This window comes from Hydra viridissima, unplaced genomic scaffold (assembly GCF_058129835.1).
Source record: "Hydra viridissima isolate aposymbiotic clone 2 unplaced genomic scaffold, HvirCarnegie_v1 scaffold_23, whole genome shotgun sequence".
Lineage (NCBI taxonomy): Eukaryota > Metazoa > Cnidaria > Hydrozoa > Anthoathecata > Hydridae > Hydra > Hydra viridissima.
This window is the reverse complement of record NW_028324322.1, coordinates 407501-424842: the sequence shown is the minus strand read 5'-3', so window position 1 is coordinate 424842 and position 17342 is coordinate 407501. Positions and strand designations below refer to the sequence as shown.

The 17342-nt window shown below is 29.7% G+C and overlaps 2 protein-coding genes and 2 pseudogenes across 3 annotated transcripts in view; 3 read left to right on the top strand and 1 right to left on the bottom strand.

Moving 5' to 3' along the window:
- Positions 1–2051: 2051 nt before the first annotated feature.
- Positions 2052–17342, bottom strand: part of LOC145187181 (uncharacterized) — a 101970-nt gene continuing 86679 nt past the window's right edge. The window contains exons 5-6 of one of the 2 annotated variants that reach the window (XM_090075617.1): positions 2288–2318; positions 2052–2177 (exon numbers count right to left, since the gene is read on the bottom strand). In XM_090075617.1, the coding sequence (XP_089931743.1) occupies positions 2302–2318 (17 nt within the window). In that variant the 3' untranslated portion in view covers positions 2052–2177; positions 2288–2301. Of the gene's footprint in view, positions 2178–2287; positions 2324–17342 lie in introns of both variants that reach the window. The other variant, XM_090075616.1, reaches the window with a different exon arrangement.
- LOC149876258 (uncharacterized) lies at positions 3332–4789 on the top strand (annotated as a pseudogene).
- LOC149876257 (uncharacterized) lies at positions 6506–12278 on the top strand. Its single transcript, XM_090075652.1, has 9 exons — positions 6506–6571; positions 10242–10443; positions 10655–10751; positions 10871–10936; positions 11045–11187; positions 11377–11436; positions 11506–11708; positions 11901–12066; positions 12142–12278. The coding sequence occupies exons 1-9, from the start codon at positions 6506–6508 to the stop codon at positions 12276–12278; spliced, it is 1140 nt and encodes a 379-aa protein (XP_089931778.1).
- LOC149876256 (uncharacterized) lies at positions 13645–16475 on the top strand (annotated as a pseudogene).

Genomic DNA, 17342 nt, shown 5'->3' with positions numbered 1-17342 from the left:
AAACGAAAATTTGTGTAAATTAATTCAATCCAGAAAGATTAACTAATTATATTGATATTGAAGTAATTAAAGAGGTTTAAGAAAGAATCGACTTCAATATTTCTTTGTTTTCTTTGATGATGAAAAAGTGCGCTCATCGTGGGTGAGTTATATAAGTACTTTATTAAATAGTTATTTAGTTATTGAACATCACCCTTTAATTAAAAAAAACATTATTAAGATGGACAACGGTCCTTGAAAACGTCAAAAAATTCTGGAATTCTATAGGAAAAAATTTGTTCTGGAAAATACTTGGATTTTGGAATTTGTCCTAGAAAAATCCTGGATCACTTTATTAAAATTTGTCTTGGAGATCTGAAATAGTTCAATGTTTTGTTTCATATTTGACCCAAACCATAATGTTAGATTTATTTTATGTTTTTTGTAGGTAAATCAGCTACAATTAATTGGTGGAACATCTTCAAAAGATAGAATACACAAAATTATGCTGAGGTAATTAACTGATAGCTCTTCTCTAATTCATAATTACTTTTTACAAAAAATATTTGTTTAATAATTTTAGAAAAAAGTTATTTCATAATAAATTCAATTTAAATATTTGAAAAATTATTATTTATTTGTAACCGTTTCACAGTTACATCATCTTTTAAAATTTTAGAATATTTTCAAACAATTTTATGGTCTCCATGAATATGAAAGGCAAAGGTGAAAAAAAAATGCTTTTTAAAAATTTTCTTTTTTTTTAGCTTCCACTATTAAATACGATGGAGCAACAGAAGCTTTGATTAATGGAATATTGTCTGACTTCCTAAATTACGCTTCATTTTGAATATTGTCTGACTTCCTAAATTACGCTTCACTTTTTCTTTACTAATATATGTCTAACTAAACTGTACACTATGAGTTTCTGTTTTAAACGCTTAATATACACTACCGTGCAAAAGTCTCCGCTCATTTGTAATATTTCAATAAAGTAACAAAAGTTTGCAAGAAAATTGCAATTATTTTTAATTGTTTATTAAACAATGAATTAGACAGTAAATACAATACATTTTAGGATGATTTTAAATATATAAAATCAAGAAAATGTTAATATACAAAGTTGTAAATGTTAAATTTTATTTTCATCAATATGAGACCCCTTGGAGCGTATAACAGCAGCACATAATCTTGGCATTCGGGCTAATAATTTATTCATGGTTTCCGCTGTTATCTCATTCCAAGCTTTTTGCAAACGTTCCCATAGCATTTGCTGATTAATAAAAGATGTTTCACCTGCTTCTCTGATATTCCGATCCAGTTCATCCCACAACTTTTCGATGGGTGATAGATCTGGTGATTGAGGAGGCCGAGTCATAATTTTGCAAACTTTTCCCCTTTCTTTTAGTTTCAAATAATTTTTGCATAATCCAGATGCATGTTTTGGATCGTTGTCCTGCTGCATGATGAATCCTTTCCCAATTATACGAATACCAGATGGAATCGCGTGCTTAACCAAAATATTATGGTACATGTGTTTATCCATGGTAGATGTGATTTTAACTAAATCTCCAGTTAAACCATTGCCAAAACATCCCCAAAGCATAATATTACCACCTCCATGTTTTACAGTACTTTGTATACATTGAGGAAGCACTCTTTCATTAGGTAAACGCCTAACATGCACGCGACGTCGGGTACCAAAAAGTTCGAACCTACTCTCGTCTGTCCATAGAACTTTCTTCCAATCTTCTAATCCCCAATTTTTATGCATTTTTGCCCATTCCAATCTTTTCTTCTTATTTACTGCCCTCAACAAAGGTTTACGTGCAGCAATGCGTCCAATTAAGTTGACTGATCTTAGTCTTCTTTTTACAATATCAGTTGATACTGGCTTTACCCTTGTTTTGTTGAGTTCTGCTGTTAAAATTGTGGCTGGAATTTTTCTATTTCTTTTGCTGGACACAACAATAAACGTATCTTCTTGCCGTGATGTAACTCTTGGTCTTCCAGAACATGATCTGTCACTGTTGGAACCAATATCATGCAATCGTTGTAGAGCATATCTTACACCTGATTCGGATATTTTTAACCTGGAAGCAATTTTTCTATATGAATAACCTTCTTCACGTAAAATACATATTTTGCCACGAAGTTCTTTACAATATTCTTTCTTTACTTTCACCATTTCTCAAATTCTTTATTAAATTCAAGACATTAAATGCGCACACTAATGTCATTTTCAAGTATAAATATAAACATAAGTCTATTAAAAGCAACCAATTAAAATTACTGAAAACATCCTTACCATGCCGGAAAGTATCATGCTACTGTCAAACCTAAGCTTACAAAAAATATTTTGGTTACAACTTTTGTGCAGTTTTAAATTTAATAAAGAATACTGAAGAACTTTATATGTATTTTACGTGAAAAAGGTTATTCATATAGAAAAATTTCTGCCGTGTTTTTAGCAGCAGAACTCAACAAAACAAAGGTAAACAAAATTATTTGAAACATAAAGAAAAGGAAAAAGTATGCAAAATTATGATTTGGCCTCATCAACTTTTTATATTAACATTTTTTTCTTTTTATATATTTAAAATCATCCTAAAATGTATTGCATTTACTGTTCCTTGCAAATATTACACATGAGCGGAGACTTTTGCACGGTAGTGTACATTGACAGTCCAATAGACTCAATTGAGTTAATTGAAGATTGATTTATCGTTGATAAACCAACGTTGAAAAAAACATTCTAAACGTTGTTTCAACGTAAATTCAACGTTCTTATAACGTATTTTGCGTCGATTGAACGTTGATTTAACGTTTGAACCAAACGTTAATTTAATGTTAATAAATCAACGTTGAAAAAAATTTTCATTCTAAACGTTGCATAAACATAAAATCAACGTTAGGTTTCAACGTTAATTCAACGTTATTTCAACGCTGTTTGCCGACTGGGTACTCATTCATGCTACTATGACAAACAGCATTTTAGGTTAATCCCAGAAAAAATTACAGTGCTTTTACTTTATAATTATCTTAAAGAGAAGATATAACAACGAAAAAGATTGTTTTAATAAATTTTGCACGAAATGTACAACTGCTTTAAGGAGAAAAACCCGGTTGTAAAAAGTGGTTTTCCGAAGCTTTGAGATCCAAATGGTGGAATAATCATCAAGTATTTATTCCGTTTGTAAATGTATTCATCATCAGAATATCATAATCATTTTTCATGATAAAAAAAAATTTATACTGTATAAATAATATTTTTGTATCAACTATTACGAAAGTCAAAAAAGTTCGTGCACCTTGTCTAGAGTTAGACTTCAGTTAGCATTGTCATGAACCTATGAGCACTGGATTTTCTCATAAGCTGAGTGATAAATATTCAAATACAGGTAAAAAAGATTTATTTAAAGATACTCCATAAAAACTATTTGCTTTCTTAGCATTTATTTCAGCTTTATTTTTTAGAATAAGAAAAATTTAACGCAGCAGTAACTCTCAGTGTGTTGCTTGATTTTCCACCTGATTTGGTTAAAAAAAATGTTGGCATTGAATGTTCAACTTTAGATGATTTAATAAATAAAAAAGGAAACATTCAAATATAGGTAATGGTGAAGTTTCTTTTAAAGAAATGACAAATAAGCGTGAGCTGTCGTATTTACTTTTTTCCTGTTTTATCAATATTATATTACAGATAATTTATGAAAACTGCTTCTTATTCATTTTTTTGTATTATATTAATAACAATATAAGCTTTTAATTGATTGATTTAACTTTAGTTTTAGTGTTTAGAACTTTTTGAATAAAAAAACTAATTAAATCTAATCAAAAAGTTATGTTAGTCATTTTAGACAAATGAATGTATAAAAATGTTTAATGAAATTCTCAGCTTTTTTTTTCAGAGTTCCAATTTGCCATTTTTATGGAACTGTAAAGTCAGTTTGATCAAATTAAGGAAAACCAAAAGAAAATCTTGATCGCCTTGAGCTTCTTGAAAATAATGAGGCAAGACCTAGTGGATTCATGACTGTTGACATTTTTACAGACCCACTTGACACGTAAGAGAGGTTTGACGAGGAGGAAAAACGATTAAACTCCAGTAAAGCAGCGAGGTTTCGGAAGGAAGTTCTGTCAATGTTATTTTTTTTTTATGTTGAAAACGTAATTGAAAAGTAACTTAACGCAATAAAATTTAAAATGTTACCGCTATAAACACTGCTCAAAACTAAAAACAAAGTATATGATACTTTGGTTTAAAAGCATCCCTACACTTTGAAGTAGACTATTATTGCCTTTCCTCAACTATAGATATGTTTGCACCGAACTTTTTGAAACTAAATTTTTTATTTTCTTTAGATTTCACAGATTAAAGATGTTTGTGGTTCAACGCCACGTAAAGCAGTTTGTGGTTCAACGCCACGTAGAACAGTTAAAAATTTGTTAGACAACATATTGACACAACCTTTGCAAATATGTTTTAGTTAAGATGGGATAAAGGGAATGCGGAAATTTGTGGCGACAACTTTATACAAATGTTTAAAAAGTAAGTGAGTTTACATACCATGTTGTGTTGTAAGGTATTTACTGAGTGTTTCTATGAAGAACAAAAAAGTTATATTATAATTTAAGTATGTATTTAATTAAATATAATTATTTAAATAAAAAATATTTCTATATTTTGCTTGTTTTAGAAGCGCTTTTTTCAGAAAAAGATGGTTTTGAAGAAGGCAATATCGAAACACTCGTTGGTGACTTGCTAAAATGAGCAATGACTAAATTGCAAAAAGAAAAAATTAAATAATATAAAACCTTTTTTTTTTTCTTCTTATAGCATTTACATTATCTAATCTGTATTTAAACATTTAAATTTATTTTTATTAGTAACTTCAAAAAAAGTAGTTGTTCCTATATTTTAGTGTCGTTACCCAGCGGGCACTGGACGTCCTAGGACGTCCATAGGACCAACTATATTCGTCCGTTCGTCCATTTGTCCAAGTCTAAAACAGACCTATTTAGACGTCCAAAATGGGTCGATTCTGGGAGCTTATTCACCAAACTTTTTTTTTTTGCGTTTTTGGATCCTTTGAAGCAAGTTCTTTAAGATTTTCTCTGAAGATGTATTGATTGCACTGATGTGACACTCCTCTTGCAACAAGTGTGAGACAGTCTGAACAAGCTCCTGATTTGTCCAAAGGGTGCTTTTGAAGTGCTTTCAACTGATCAATTCAACAAATAATGCAATCACAAGGCTGGCCTTTAGACGTGTCTCTGGTCTTACCAGGACTTCTATGAAATCATAAAGTTTTGGGAGAGCCACATTTTCACCTTTGCACTTTTTTCCTAAAAGAACCCTGCAGGTATTGCATATTCCACTTAGAACTCGTGAGTCAGAAAAGTCAAGTGTGAATGAAACTGATTTCTTGATTTGTTCAATCAAAAAACTTGTCTATTCTCGAGTACATTTGTTCAAACAAAAGAAACAAACTGTTTTGCTTACAGTCCATCATGCTTTTTAACAGAATTTGGCATTTTTGCTTTGAAGTTAAAAAAAAGTTGTCATGCAGATTTTAACACTTGACAAAAACTGCTTTTTCCTGGAATTACAAAAACTTGTTTAGAATAAAATATTACTCAATAGGGCTTTGTAATAATAACAAAATGTTTTTAATACTATTTCTGACTTATTTTTATGATTATTATTCCAAAGATACATATTGTACCATTTTGCAAAGTTTTTGGACAATGCCGAGAACTTCAAATTTAACTTTTTTTTCTCGGACGGTCATAAAAGATTTCAATTTTTTGATTTTTCTTATCAGGAAGGTGTGTATATCGTTCCCACCAAAGGGTTTTTCCGGTGCTTTTCAGAGCAATTATGCTCATTTTCAAAAATGTGTGAAATGTAACATATAACATTTTATAAAGATGTTTTACTATTTTATATATAAATATAAATAGAAGAATATCTTCATAAGATGTTATATTATGTGGAGATCTGTATTATACAAATCCCTGTACTAAAATATGACTGCACAGTACCTTTACAACAATGCAACATTTTATAAAGATAAAATACTATTATTAAACATATGTTTCACAACACTTTTGTTAAAAAGGTACATGTCTTATTAAGTATTATGATTATAATTCATATCGTTGTTTTAACAGCTATATAATAGTTTAGTCAAAATGGATATCCCGATTATTCTAGCTGCATATAATCAAGATCAAATTTGGCGTGAGACTCATTGTGTTGCTTTAAGCGATTAATCTGATGTGGAATATCTTCAAAAGTTTTGTTTACCAAAAAGTAATATAAGAGATATTGTCAACACTTTACACATTAATTTGTCACCAATTACATTGAGAGCAAAAGTACTAATAGTGTTAAGGCTTTTATCAACTGGGAGTTTTCAAGCAGTAATTGGTAAGAATTATTAGTCAATGCAAAAAAGATTAGCTGGAATCTTATGATTCTTTATTGCTAAATATACTTGTTATAATTGGATTGTTAAGAATGGACCTTAAAGGTGGTGCTTATACAGGGTTTTCACTCAACCTGGAATACCTAGCAAACCTTGAGGTAATAAATATCTCAGGGTAAACCTTGTTGTTAATTATTTGTAAAAAAATTATTTAATTTATGAAGAGACAATACTTCAATTTCACAAAGTGCGACATGTTTATTACAAAAATTGAGGTTTTTAAAACAATTTAAATAGTGCATCATAGTTCTTCAAAGTTTGAAAACATTAAATTATTTAACGTAAGTGCTAAACTTAAAACAATATTATAATATAAGGTCATTTAGTTTATGATAAAAGATCATGTAAAAAAACTATTTTTTGGCCGAATGTGAACAATATCTGGGGAATACATAGCGGATGAAATACGGAGGGTAATATAAGAAATTAATTCTAAAAAAGTTATGGGAATAGTAACAGACAATGCAGCAAACGTGAAAAAGGCATGGAAACTATTAAAAATCAGCTATCCTCTTCTTAATTGCTATGGATGAATATCTCATGGTCTCAATTTGCTTTTTAATGATTTTATAAAAATACCTACTCTTTGTGTGTTAATGTCACAAGCAACAGAAACTGTAAAGGAAATCAAAAACTCTCACATAATAGGTGCAATATTTAAAGAAATTCAAAAATCAATTTCATTAAAACTACCGGTAAAGACCAGGTAATTATTACTTTTATACAATTAACTAAAACGTAGTTTTAAATAGTAATCTATTTTATTTCTAATTTTATATTATTAAATTAGGATATGTGATTAAAAACTAGTCAAGATTCTTCTGTATATGAATTTTAAATTAAAAAATAAAACTTAAAATAAAATTGTTTTTTATCAATTTTTGAATTCAAATTTTGAAAAGAACAAATAGTTTGCCAATTATTTTAGCAATAAAAAAATCATTAATTTAACTCTTTTGTGAACTCTGTTCATATTTTAATAAAAATAGATTAATTTTACTACAGCTATTCACGAAAGTTTAAACGATTGCAGAATTTTTATCAAGTATGTTTGGTTTTTGTTTAATAAAGAAAAACTGTAAAATGATATCGACTTAATTTTTTTTATTTATTAAAGAAAAGGTAATTAGCTTTAAAATGAATATGAACATGTTATAAAAATTTTAATATTTAGTAAGAAAAAAGCTATTACAAAAAATCTTATAGGAAAAATAAGAAGCACAAAAGTTTAAACGAATTGCAACATTCGAACAAAAAATGAAAAAAAAAAAGCGAAATTAATATTTGAAGTGTCCTTCTTTGTTTTTATAGCAAAGATAAACTCGTTTATGCATTGATTCAACTAATTTCATGCACATCAAGCGAGGTACCTTCAGCCAGTACTCATTCAAAAGTTGCTTTAAATGCTGAGTTGATTGAATTTCATGGTATGTCAGTTGATTGTCGATCCAAGACCAAATATTTTCGATTGGGTTGAGATCTGGTGATCTAGGGCACCAGCCCAGTAAACTTGCCATGCATGGTCCATGCATGGGATTCATTGGTTGATGACCGGCATCACCGCGCCAGTGATGCCGGTCATCAACCAAGGGTTGGCCACGCTTGTTTTACGATCGGTCAACTTTGCCGATCCTGCCGATCTTGTGCCAGGCTAAAACCACGTTTGTGATAAAATAAAGGTTTTGCATTTGCGCATGTCCTATTTTGTAAATTTTGCCATCTTTAATTTTTCAACTCACGTCCGTTTCCTTATTACTTTTTACGTATTGATTTTCCATTTGTAATAAATTTATTTTAGTTCATTAATAAATGATAAGAAACTTTGTAATTCATAACAGGTTATATTATAATACAACAGCAAATAATAGAGTAATATAATGCATAATATTATAACCTGACATGATTAATACTATTATTAATAATACTATTTTGTAATACTATTATTAATAGTATTAAGATTATAAAATATTATAAAGTATATTATATAATACTATTATTAATAGTATTATATAATATATTTTCATAGTTTGTACTATATTAATAATGTAAGTTATAATATCTACATTGGGTTAAAACAATTACTTTATATTATTTAGATTTTGTTTTATTCTTTCTTCATGAGCTTTTAAAGGAAAAGCGAAAGTTCAACCAGGACAAAAAGAAGGAAAGTTTTAGCTGAAATAAATATAGTGAAGAATGAAATACGGGAGCAGTTGAATCCCATGAATAATATAATGAAACAATTTATAGAAACAAACGAAAGTGAATTATGTTTAAATAACTTTCAGAATACTTCTTTGAGTTTGCCAGATGTTAGTTCACCGTGCAACAATTTCTTCACAAGTGTACTTGATGATAAAAATAAAAAAGTAGAACATTTTTTTGAAACTGAATCAAATTTGCAATCTGATGAAGAAAGCAGCTATTGTGGTTCTTCTGCCATGTAAAAAAGAATCTTATGTTGTTTATCCAATTTTACACATTTGACTACATCTTGATAAACCTGTTGTTTTAAAACGACCCTTTCAATTCTATTAAATTTTCTTTGTATTACAGTAATAAAAATAAGTAATTTACTTGATTTACCTTTTTTACTTGCTTTAATATTACCAATTAAGTTATAGTATAGTTAAAGTATAGTATATATATAACAAATTATGATATATATATAATAAATTATAATATTTTTGTATATATATATATATATCTACAAATGCAGCATTAAGTCAAATATACGTGCGTTTTGTAGTTGTTATTTGTGCACCTTAATTCATGACAGGTAATTGTTTAATTGATGAAACCAATTAAACAAATACCTGTCATGAATTAAGGTGCACAAAAAACAACTACAAAACGCACGTATATTTGACTTCATGCTGCATTTGGTAGGTAAACTAACCCTCAACCTAAAGGTAAACTAACCCTCAGTCGATGTATGTACTACTCCTTGCATGTTGTCCCTAACGGTCAGTCAATGTATGTACTGAGATAACAGGCTTCCCCTCAAAAACGTGTGACGTCAATGCGTTGACTTAATGCTGCATTGATATATGTATTAGTATGTATGTATGTATGTATGTATGTATGTATGTATGTATGTATGTATGTATGTATGTATGTATGTATGTATGTATGTATGTATGTATGTATGTATGTATGTATGTATGTATCCATACATACATACATACATACATACATACATACATACATACATACATACATACATACATACATACATACATACATACATACATACATACATACATACATACATACATACATACACACTCATTAGCCAACCCAATGACACCACACATACAGCAGAATTCCCAATTGGATTAAAATTCACAAATTTTAATAAGAAGTTACTCATGTTGTATGAGTTTTATTTAATTAATTTACTATTTTATATTATTTTATTATTTTTTTTTAAAATTTTTTAATTTATTTAAGGATCAAAGCAGAGTGTATATATATTGAATGATTTAGGGACAGCACACATTGACTGAGGGTTGGGGCAGAGTTAGGTTAGGCTTAGAGTAGTTAATGTCCCATTAGGGTAGGGATTCTATCAACTTAAGGTTTAGTTTTATCTTGCAAGAAAAGAAAAATTGTATTGTTTTATTTTTTTTCAATATATATATATATATATATATATATATATATATATATATATATATATATATATATATATATATATATATATATATATATATATATATATGTATGTATGTATATATATATGTATATATATAATTTTTTTAAAAGACCACGACACATTACTTAGTTGTAAAATTTCCAGAAGAGGATTCAGTGGAAGTAGTTCCAGAAACATGGTTCTCTTATGAGACTGGGAAGTGTTTTTTTCCAACAAAAATGGATTCAAAAACATTTAATAATTATGTTTTAAAGATGTTCCCGCCAGAAGACAACTGGAAAACATATACAGGCATTGCTTTGTGGAAAACAAGTAATTTAAATCTTTAAAAGTATTTGAATAGAGGTTGCATATTCTGAAGATTAATTTTATATTTTTTTATAAAATTTATTTGAAAATTATTTATAGTTTTAGCTATATTTTTAATGTTTTAGTATTATAACTATCAATATATTCATATTTTTAATATTCATTTTAAATGTATTTTACAAATAACGTTTTTTATACATACATATTGTTTTAGCTGATTACAAAATAGCGCACGATAAAGCCACTTTAGCGTTAGATACTTCAGATCTCAATACTGATACAGAAACCACAGGGAAAAAAAGAAAGAGAAAGTATATATTATTTTCTTTAAAAATTTAACAAAGTTTTATGTTGTTTTTACTATACGTTCATGTTATTTGATTTTTTAGTCCTTATTTATTTTTCTATGTAAATTTTTTCTAATTTTTAGGGAAATACAAAGATTTGAAATTCTCAATGAAAACGATGAGCTTGATGTTGATTTTTCTCCTAATAAGCATGATTTTGAATTTGAATAGACAATTGAACATACATAGTCTATAATATATTACCATAGCCTAGCATAAATGTTAATGCTGTTAATAATTGTTATCTTATGGACTAGGTTGTCACTTCAAGGAACATCAAGTAGCTCTAGAAACACATGTGCACCAAATGTGGAGTGTAAAGTTTTTTCTCCTAGTAATGAGAAGTCGAAACCTTTTTCAATATTTAACAAAGGTTCTGTTTCATTAAATAGTTCTTTAGGTTAGTTATTATACTTAATCGAATTAATAATCAATAAATAATAAGTTCAGTTTATTAAAGTTTATCTTACAAATCTGATACATTTTATTAGTGTTTATATATATATATATATATATATATATATATATATATATATATATATATATATATATTGGCATGTTATAAAAAATAAAAATTCTTTATATTTAGATAATGGAACTAATTCATATTTTGAAAACGGTCAAATTTCAACACCAATTAATAGGACAGGTTAGATTTTTGATGATGGTGATGATGATAATGATGATGATGATGATAGTGATGATGAATTTTTTTCAGATTTAATGATGGATAAAATTTTGGAAAAGCTTGTTGTGAGGGAAAACAGGCAGAAATCCAATGAAAAGATGTTAAAAACCATTCTTATGCAGTTAGAAAGCTGTATAAATGAATCACCAGTTGCAGATTTACCTGTCACATTGCCTGTTCAAAGTTGGGAGGATTTAGTAATATTAGATGAAATGAGTTCTTCTGTTGGTTTGGTAAGCTAGGAAAGTTTATTAACCATAATCCATTTCCAAAGTTTTTTTTGCATCAAGAACATTTAATAAAAATTTTATATAGGTATATATATATATATATATATATATATATATATATATATATATATATATATATATATATATATATATATATATATCTGTAATCATATAAATATTATAATTTTATATTAGTCAAGGGTGCTTGGTGTAATTGGTGGGAGCAATTTGAAATCAAAAACATACAACGTTATGAGCCAACTAGTATGTCATGAACTAGCACTAAAAATGAATTGGAAGGATAAATATAAAAATAAACATGCATTCGGAAAGTTAAAAAAAATTCCTGGCATAGTCAACAGTAAGCAAAATAATATTTATTTATTTGTGCTAATTAAGTGGATCACATATATCTATCTTGTTTTAAATTTAACAGTTGCAGTTCAAAAGCATGAAAAAGGTGCTAGTAATGCAGATGTTGAGAAGTGCATTAAAAGATGGCTGATGAAAGCTCCTGATAGAAATGGTGGTCGTGCACGTCGTGCATTAAAAACTTTAACTCATAACTCTTGATAATTGTAAAAACTTTCTTTGATATTTTATATTTATGGTTTTCTTTCATTACGGTATGATTTTTTTTATAGTATAATACTCATTTTTATAGTTTACTATTCCTATATACAATAGTAATATTTTCAGGGCCAGATTTAGGTTTAGACTTAATGACGCAAATTATTTTTTAGAAACTAGTCAAGTTTTTGATAATAATGATGTTGATGATCAACAGAAAAAAATAAATGTGGCATGACATGTATAAAACTAAACCTTTATTTGGAAAGTTCAAAGGTCCACTCATCATCGACACTAAGTACAATTTTTTTGGTGACAATTAAGTGAATAGCTTTTAAATAAATTTTTTATCAATTTAACAGTCACACTTTGAAAGCATGAGGAAGGTGAATATGAAGCAGATGTCGAATGGCGCATCAAACGCTGGTTAACGCAAACTCTTGACAGATGGTAGTTTTACAAAACTTGTAGTTTTTGTCTTGAATTTGATTGAGATTGTATTATTTGTTATTTTTATTATAGTTTGTTTTTGTGTTATTATAAACTTTTTTTACTTAAAGTTTACATTTCTTAAATTTTATTTCAGATTTGAAGCTTATTTAACATTTTTTTCACTTTCAGCTGTTTAGCAGCTTTTCGTTGTAATCATATGTAAAACAAACAAAGTGTATCGTCATCGTTTTTTATCTTTTTTTTTTTTTTAATCTTTTTTTTATACATATGAATTTTAGTTTTTATGTCTAAAAATAGATAAAAACTTGTTTGGATTAATTGTTGACAGCGATGTAAAATTGTCAGCGAGTGATTTGTTAAGTAACGTAGTATAATAAGTAATAAGTGTAGATGTAATTTTTTAAGTGTAAATGTCTTATATTACGAACGATCAATTGTTTTACTTTTGATTTATCAGAAGCAGTTTGACATGCCAGAAAGATTGCAGTAAAATGTGAAGTCGAAGAGTATCGATAGTTAACACCATATGGTCGAATAAATGGCGGCCGAAGAAATGATGGCTAAGCTTTTGCTAATCTTAAACCTTTATATGAATTTGAATTGCATTTTAACTAACTTTTATTGAAATGTAAAATAATTATCAATATAAAGCGTATTGCAAAAACGGTGGACCTAATTTTCTACATTCCATTTTATAATATTTTGAAATATCTCATCAATTATATGTTTTCGCGTATACCTTTTCTGAGTTAAGTAAACATTGACTTATTTTCATATTTTTCCTCCGGCAACTTATTACGTCTTTGAACAAAGGAAGAACGAGGAATTCCTCTTAATTTAAATTCTCTTATGTGCTAAGTATTAGTTTTAAAAAAAAGTAACAAAATAATAATAATAAAGCAAAAATAACATAAAAATGAGCAATTACAAAGTAACGTATAAACGCCGGTTTAAAGTAATTTAAAAAAAAACGAACTAAAAATAACAAAAATAAGCATTGGTGAAGCAACGGCTAAACGCTGGTCAAAAAACGGCTGCCATGCATGGACCATGCATTAAACGGTGAGCAACACTTGGCTTGGGCCATGCTTGTCGGCCGATGGTGGGCCATGCATGGAGCAAGCATGGCGAGTTTGCTGGGAGGGCATCACATTGAACTTTTTTTCAAAAAATATTCTTTGATTGAGTGTGCTGTATGAGCTGAAGCCCCGTCTTGTTGAAAGATGAATTGCTTGCTTCTGCCATACAAGTGTCTGATTGATGGAACTAAACACGTTTCCAATGTGTTCTTGTAGGTGTATTGATTAATTCGGCCTTCATACAGCTCACAGAAGCCTATACCTTTGTGAGAAAAACATCCCCGGATGCCAACCGAACCTCCACCGCCTTGTCGACGATGTTGCAAAAACCTGTCTGAATAATTCTCAGTTGCAAATCTTTTGACATAGATTCTTCCCTTGCGGTTTACAACTTGAAAGTTAGCTTCATCACTCCAAATAAATTTTGCCCACTGTTCTACATACCAGTCCAGCCTTTCTTTGGACCACACTCGTCGTTTACGGTTATCCGTGATTGAAAGAAGAGGTTTTTTAGCAGCTATGTACGTTCCAATATCTTTGTCCGACAATGTTCGTCTCACGAGCTCTCTGCTAACTTTTGGATTATTTTTTGACTCATTGAAGATTTGTGCTAGCTTTTTGTAGCTGAGTCTGGGGTTTTCTCTGCTCATTCTGAATATACCAATATACCATTCTGGTCCAGCCAGTTTGGATATGTTTGACTCAATTTTGACAGATCCAGATTTTGCAGGAGAAGAAGACTCATTCGAAGGAAGTGATGATGACTTTGAATATGGTGCTGCTCATGATAAAACCCCAAAAGTCTTACCTAAAGGCTCAATGCAAGTAAATAAAAAGATCACAAGAGAAGAACTGATGGCAGTAACTACACCTATTTGTGCTAGAGGGTTAATCAGCATTGAATTACAAACCTGGCTGTTGTCGTCTGTTGTTAATTATCTGGGAGGAGATGTTAATCAGATGGGCATTTCTTAATCCAGTATTTCAAGAGAAAGAGCGAAAGTAATTGAACATCAAGGTAATTTTTAAAGGGAAAAGGGATATAACACCTAAAGAAAAAGTTTTATGCCAACTTTTTGCCAGTCTAAGTTAAGTTTGTTTTTCAAATCAAAAGATTTTTCTTCAGATGCCATATTTCTTGTCCCTGTTTTTCTAATATAAATCTATTATAAATGAAAGTTATGATACAAATCTTACTACACCTTTAAAAAGTGGAATATTTTCCTAAAAATAAATCATTATAACAATAATATATTGTATTAAAAAATGATCTTTATTAAGGTATTACCAACGGAGAAAATTACAGAGTGATAATGGCTGGAAAACACCTTGTTCTCCCTTTTGATGGCAAGCTGTTAAAACATCTAAATGAAAATATCTTGCAATCTGTAGTACTGGCCCTGAATTTGAGAATAAAAACGATCTCTTACTTGGTGTTTTACCTGCAGAGTCTGGCAAAGCTGTTGATGAAACAGAAATTATTCACAACTTACAGATACAGATACTACCATGTTAATACAGTTGCAGATACTACCATGTTAATACAGGAGCCCAAGCAGGAATTATAACCTGATTGTGCTTTATTTTGGGAAAACCTGTTCTCTGGCTGTTATGCAGACATCTCATGTTTGAAATAGCAATACATAAGGCAATCGTAATTGTCCTTGGACTTACTGCTGCACCAGATAGACAGTTCCATAAAGATTTCAGGAAGGACTGGAAAAATATCATGCCATAATTCAAAAAGCTGACCTGTCTGAGTTTAAGAAATTTGATGAAAAGTAGCTGGAAGCTGCATCTGAACTTCATCAACTTTACCTGGAAGCTCAGGAATATCTGAAGTTTGCTCTTAATCACAAAGTATTTCCAAGAGATGATTATAATCGTCTAGTCAAGTATGCTGCATTTTATTTAAATGTCTCATCACCAAAGCTGAATGGTTTTAAAATTCATCAATCAGAAGCCAATCACAATGCTTGTTTCATGGCTGACAGGTTTTACAATTTAACTATTGCTATGACATCAGGTATAATAGATTTTCTGCCTAAAGATCAGTTACCTCACCTGGAAAAGTCAGCTTTTATATGTACAGTTTTTTATGCTCCATGGTATTAACGTTCATACAAAGCAGAATATGCTAAATATGATTACCTGTCATTTAAGTTAGCTTATGTTACACAGCAAGAACTTGATGTCAAAATTAGTATTATATTTATATTAATTATATTCTGAAATTGGTACTCTCTTGGTACCTTGCCCTAAAGGTTTCTGTGTTAACACTGGCAGATCGAGATTTTGAAGAGAAGCTTGCAGTTCTAGGGAGGTCATATTTAGTATATATACTTCTTTTTATGTATAGAACAGGTATTTATACCGCAACCTTTCATTTTCAGAAATTCGTGATATTTTTGGCATGGCCTAATACGTAATATGCGTGTGTACACATACACGGTGTGTCTCAAAAATAACCGAACTTCATATTTAAATCATATAACATGCAGCGCCATCAATTGATAGTTTGCAGCATGACAAAGACACATTCATCCTCTTTCAAACGCACCTACATTCACGTAAATCGGATGACAGATGTGAAAGTTACAGCCATTTCAATAAAAGAAAAACGCGTCCTAATGTTACGAAACGAAAATGGAACAAAGAGCGATTATAAAATTTTGTGTTAAACTTGAAAAAAAATTCGCTGAGACATACAAATTGATGAAAAAAATTTATGGTGATGATTGTATGAGTCGTACTCAAGTTTATACGTGGTTTACACGATTTAAAAATAGTCGTGAGGATTTAAATGATGATCTGAGGCCAGGTCGTCCAGAAGCTAGTAATCGTGCTGAATTGGTGGAAAAAGTTCGAGAAATCATTGGTATCGATGCAAGTTTTACTACGAGAAAAATGGCTGAGGAACTAAATACAAGTAAAAACACTGTTTGTAGAATTTTAACTCAAGATTTCGGTAAAAGAAAGGTATGTACGCGTTTTAATCCACATGAATTAAATGAAGACCAAAAAATCGCTCGTGTGGAGCATTGCAAAGACATTGCTGAAACTGTTGAAAACGATCCAGACTTTCTTGATTCGATCATAACTGGTGATTAGTCATGGTGCTTTAAATATGACCCTGAAACTAAGCGTCAATCTGCTGAATGGAAGTCCAAAGACGAGCCAAAACCAAAAAAATTGCGTTTCCAGAAGTCTCGAATGAAGACAATGTTAATTACTTTTTATGATTCGAAGGATATTGTCCACAAAAAATTTGTTTTAGATGGTCGAACTGTTAATAGAGGATACTATTTAGGCATTTTAGATCGTTTGTGGAAAAGAATTTGTCGTGTTAGACCTGAATATCCAGCAGGAAAACAACTGTTTTTATTGCACGACAATGCACCGCCTCACAAGACCAAAAAAATTGAAAAAATTTTTGATGAAAAAACGGATTTCTCTCATCAACCACCCTCCATTTCGCCTGATCTATCAACCACACTTGTCCAAAATTGGAAATAACTACTCCGAAGCTTCCCGA

What these genes read in the sequence shown, in the direction of transcription:
- LOC149876257 (XM_090075652.1), top strand. Translation starts at nt 6,506, where the DNA reads ATGGACCTTAAAGGTGGTGCTTATACAGGGTTTTCACTCAACCTGGAA. An exon ending in CATTGCTTTGTGGAAAACAA is followed by an intron (nt 10,444 to 10,654) that starts GTAATTTAAATC and finishes ATATTGTTTTAG; the next exon opens with CTGATTACAAAATAGCGCAC. An exon ending in AACACCAATTAATAGGACAG is followed by an intron (nt 11,437 to 11,505) that starts GTTAGATTTTTG and finishes AATTTTTTTCAG; the next exon opens with ATTTAATGATGGATAAAATT.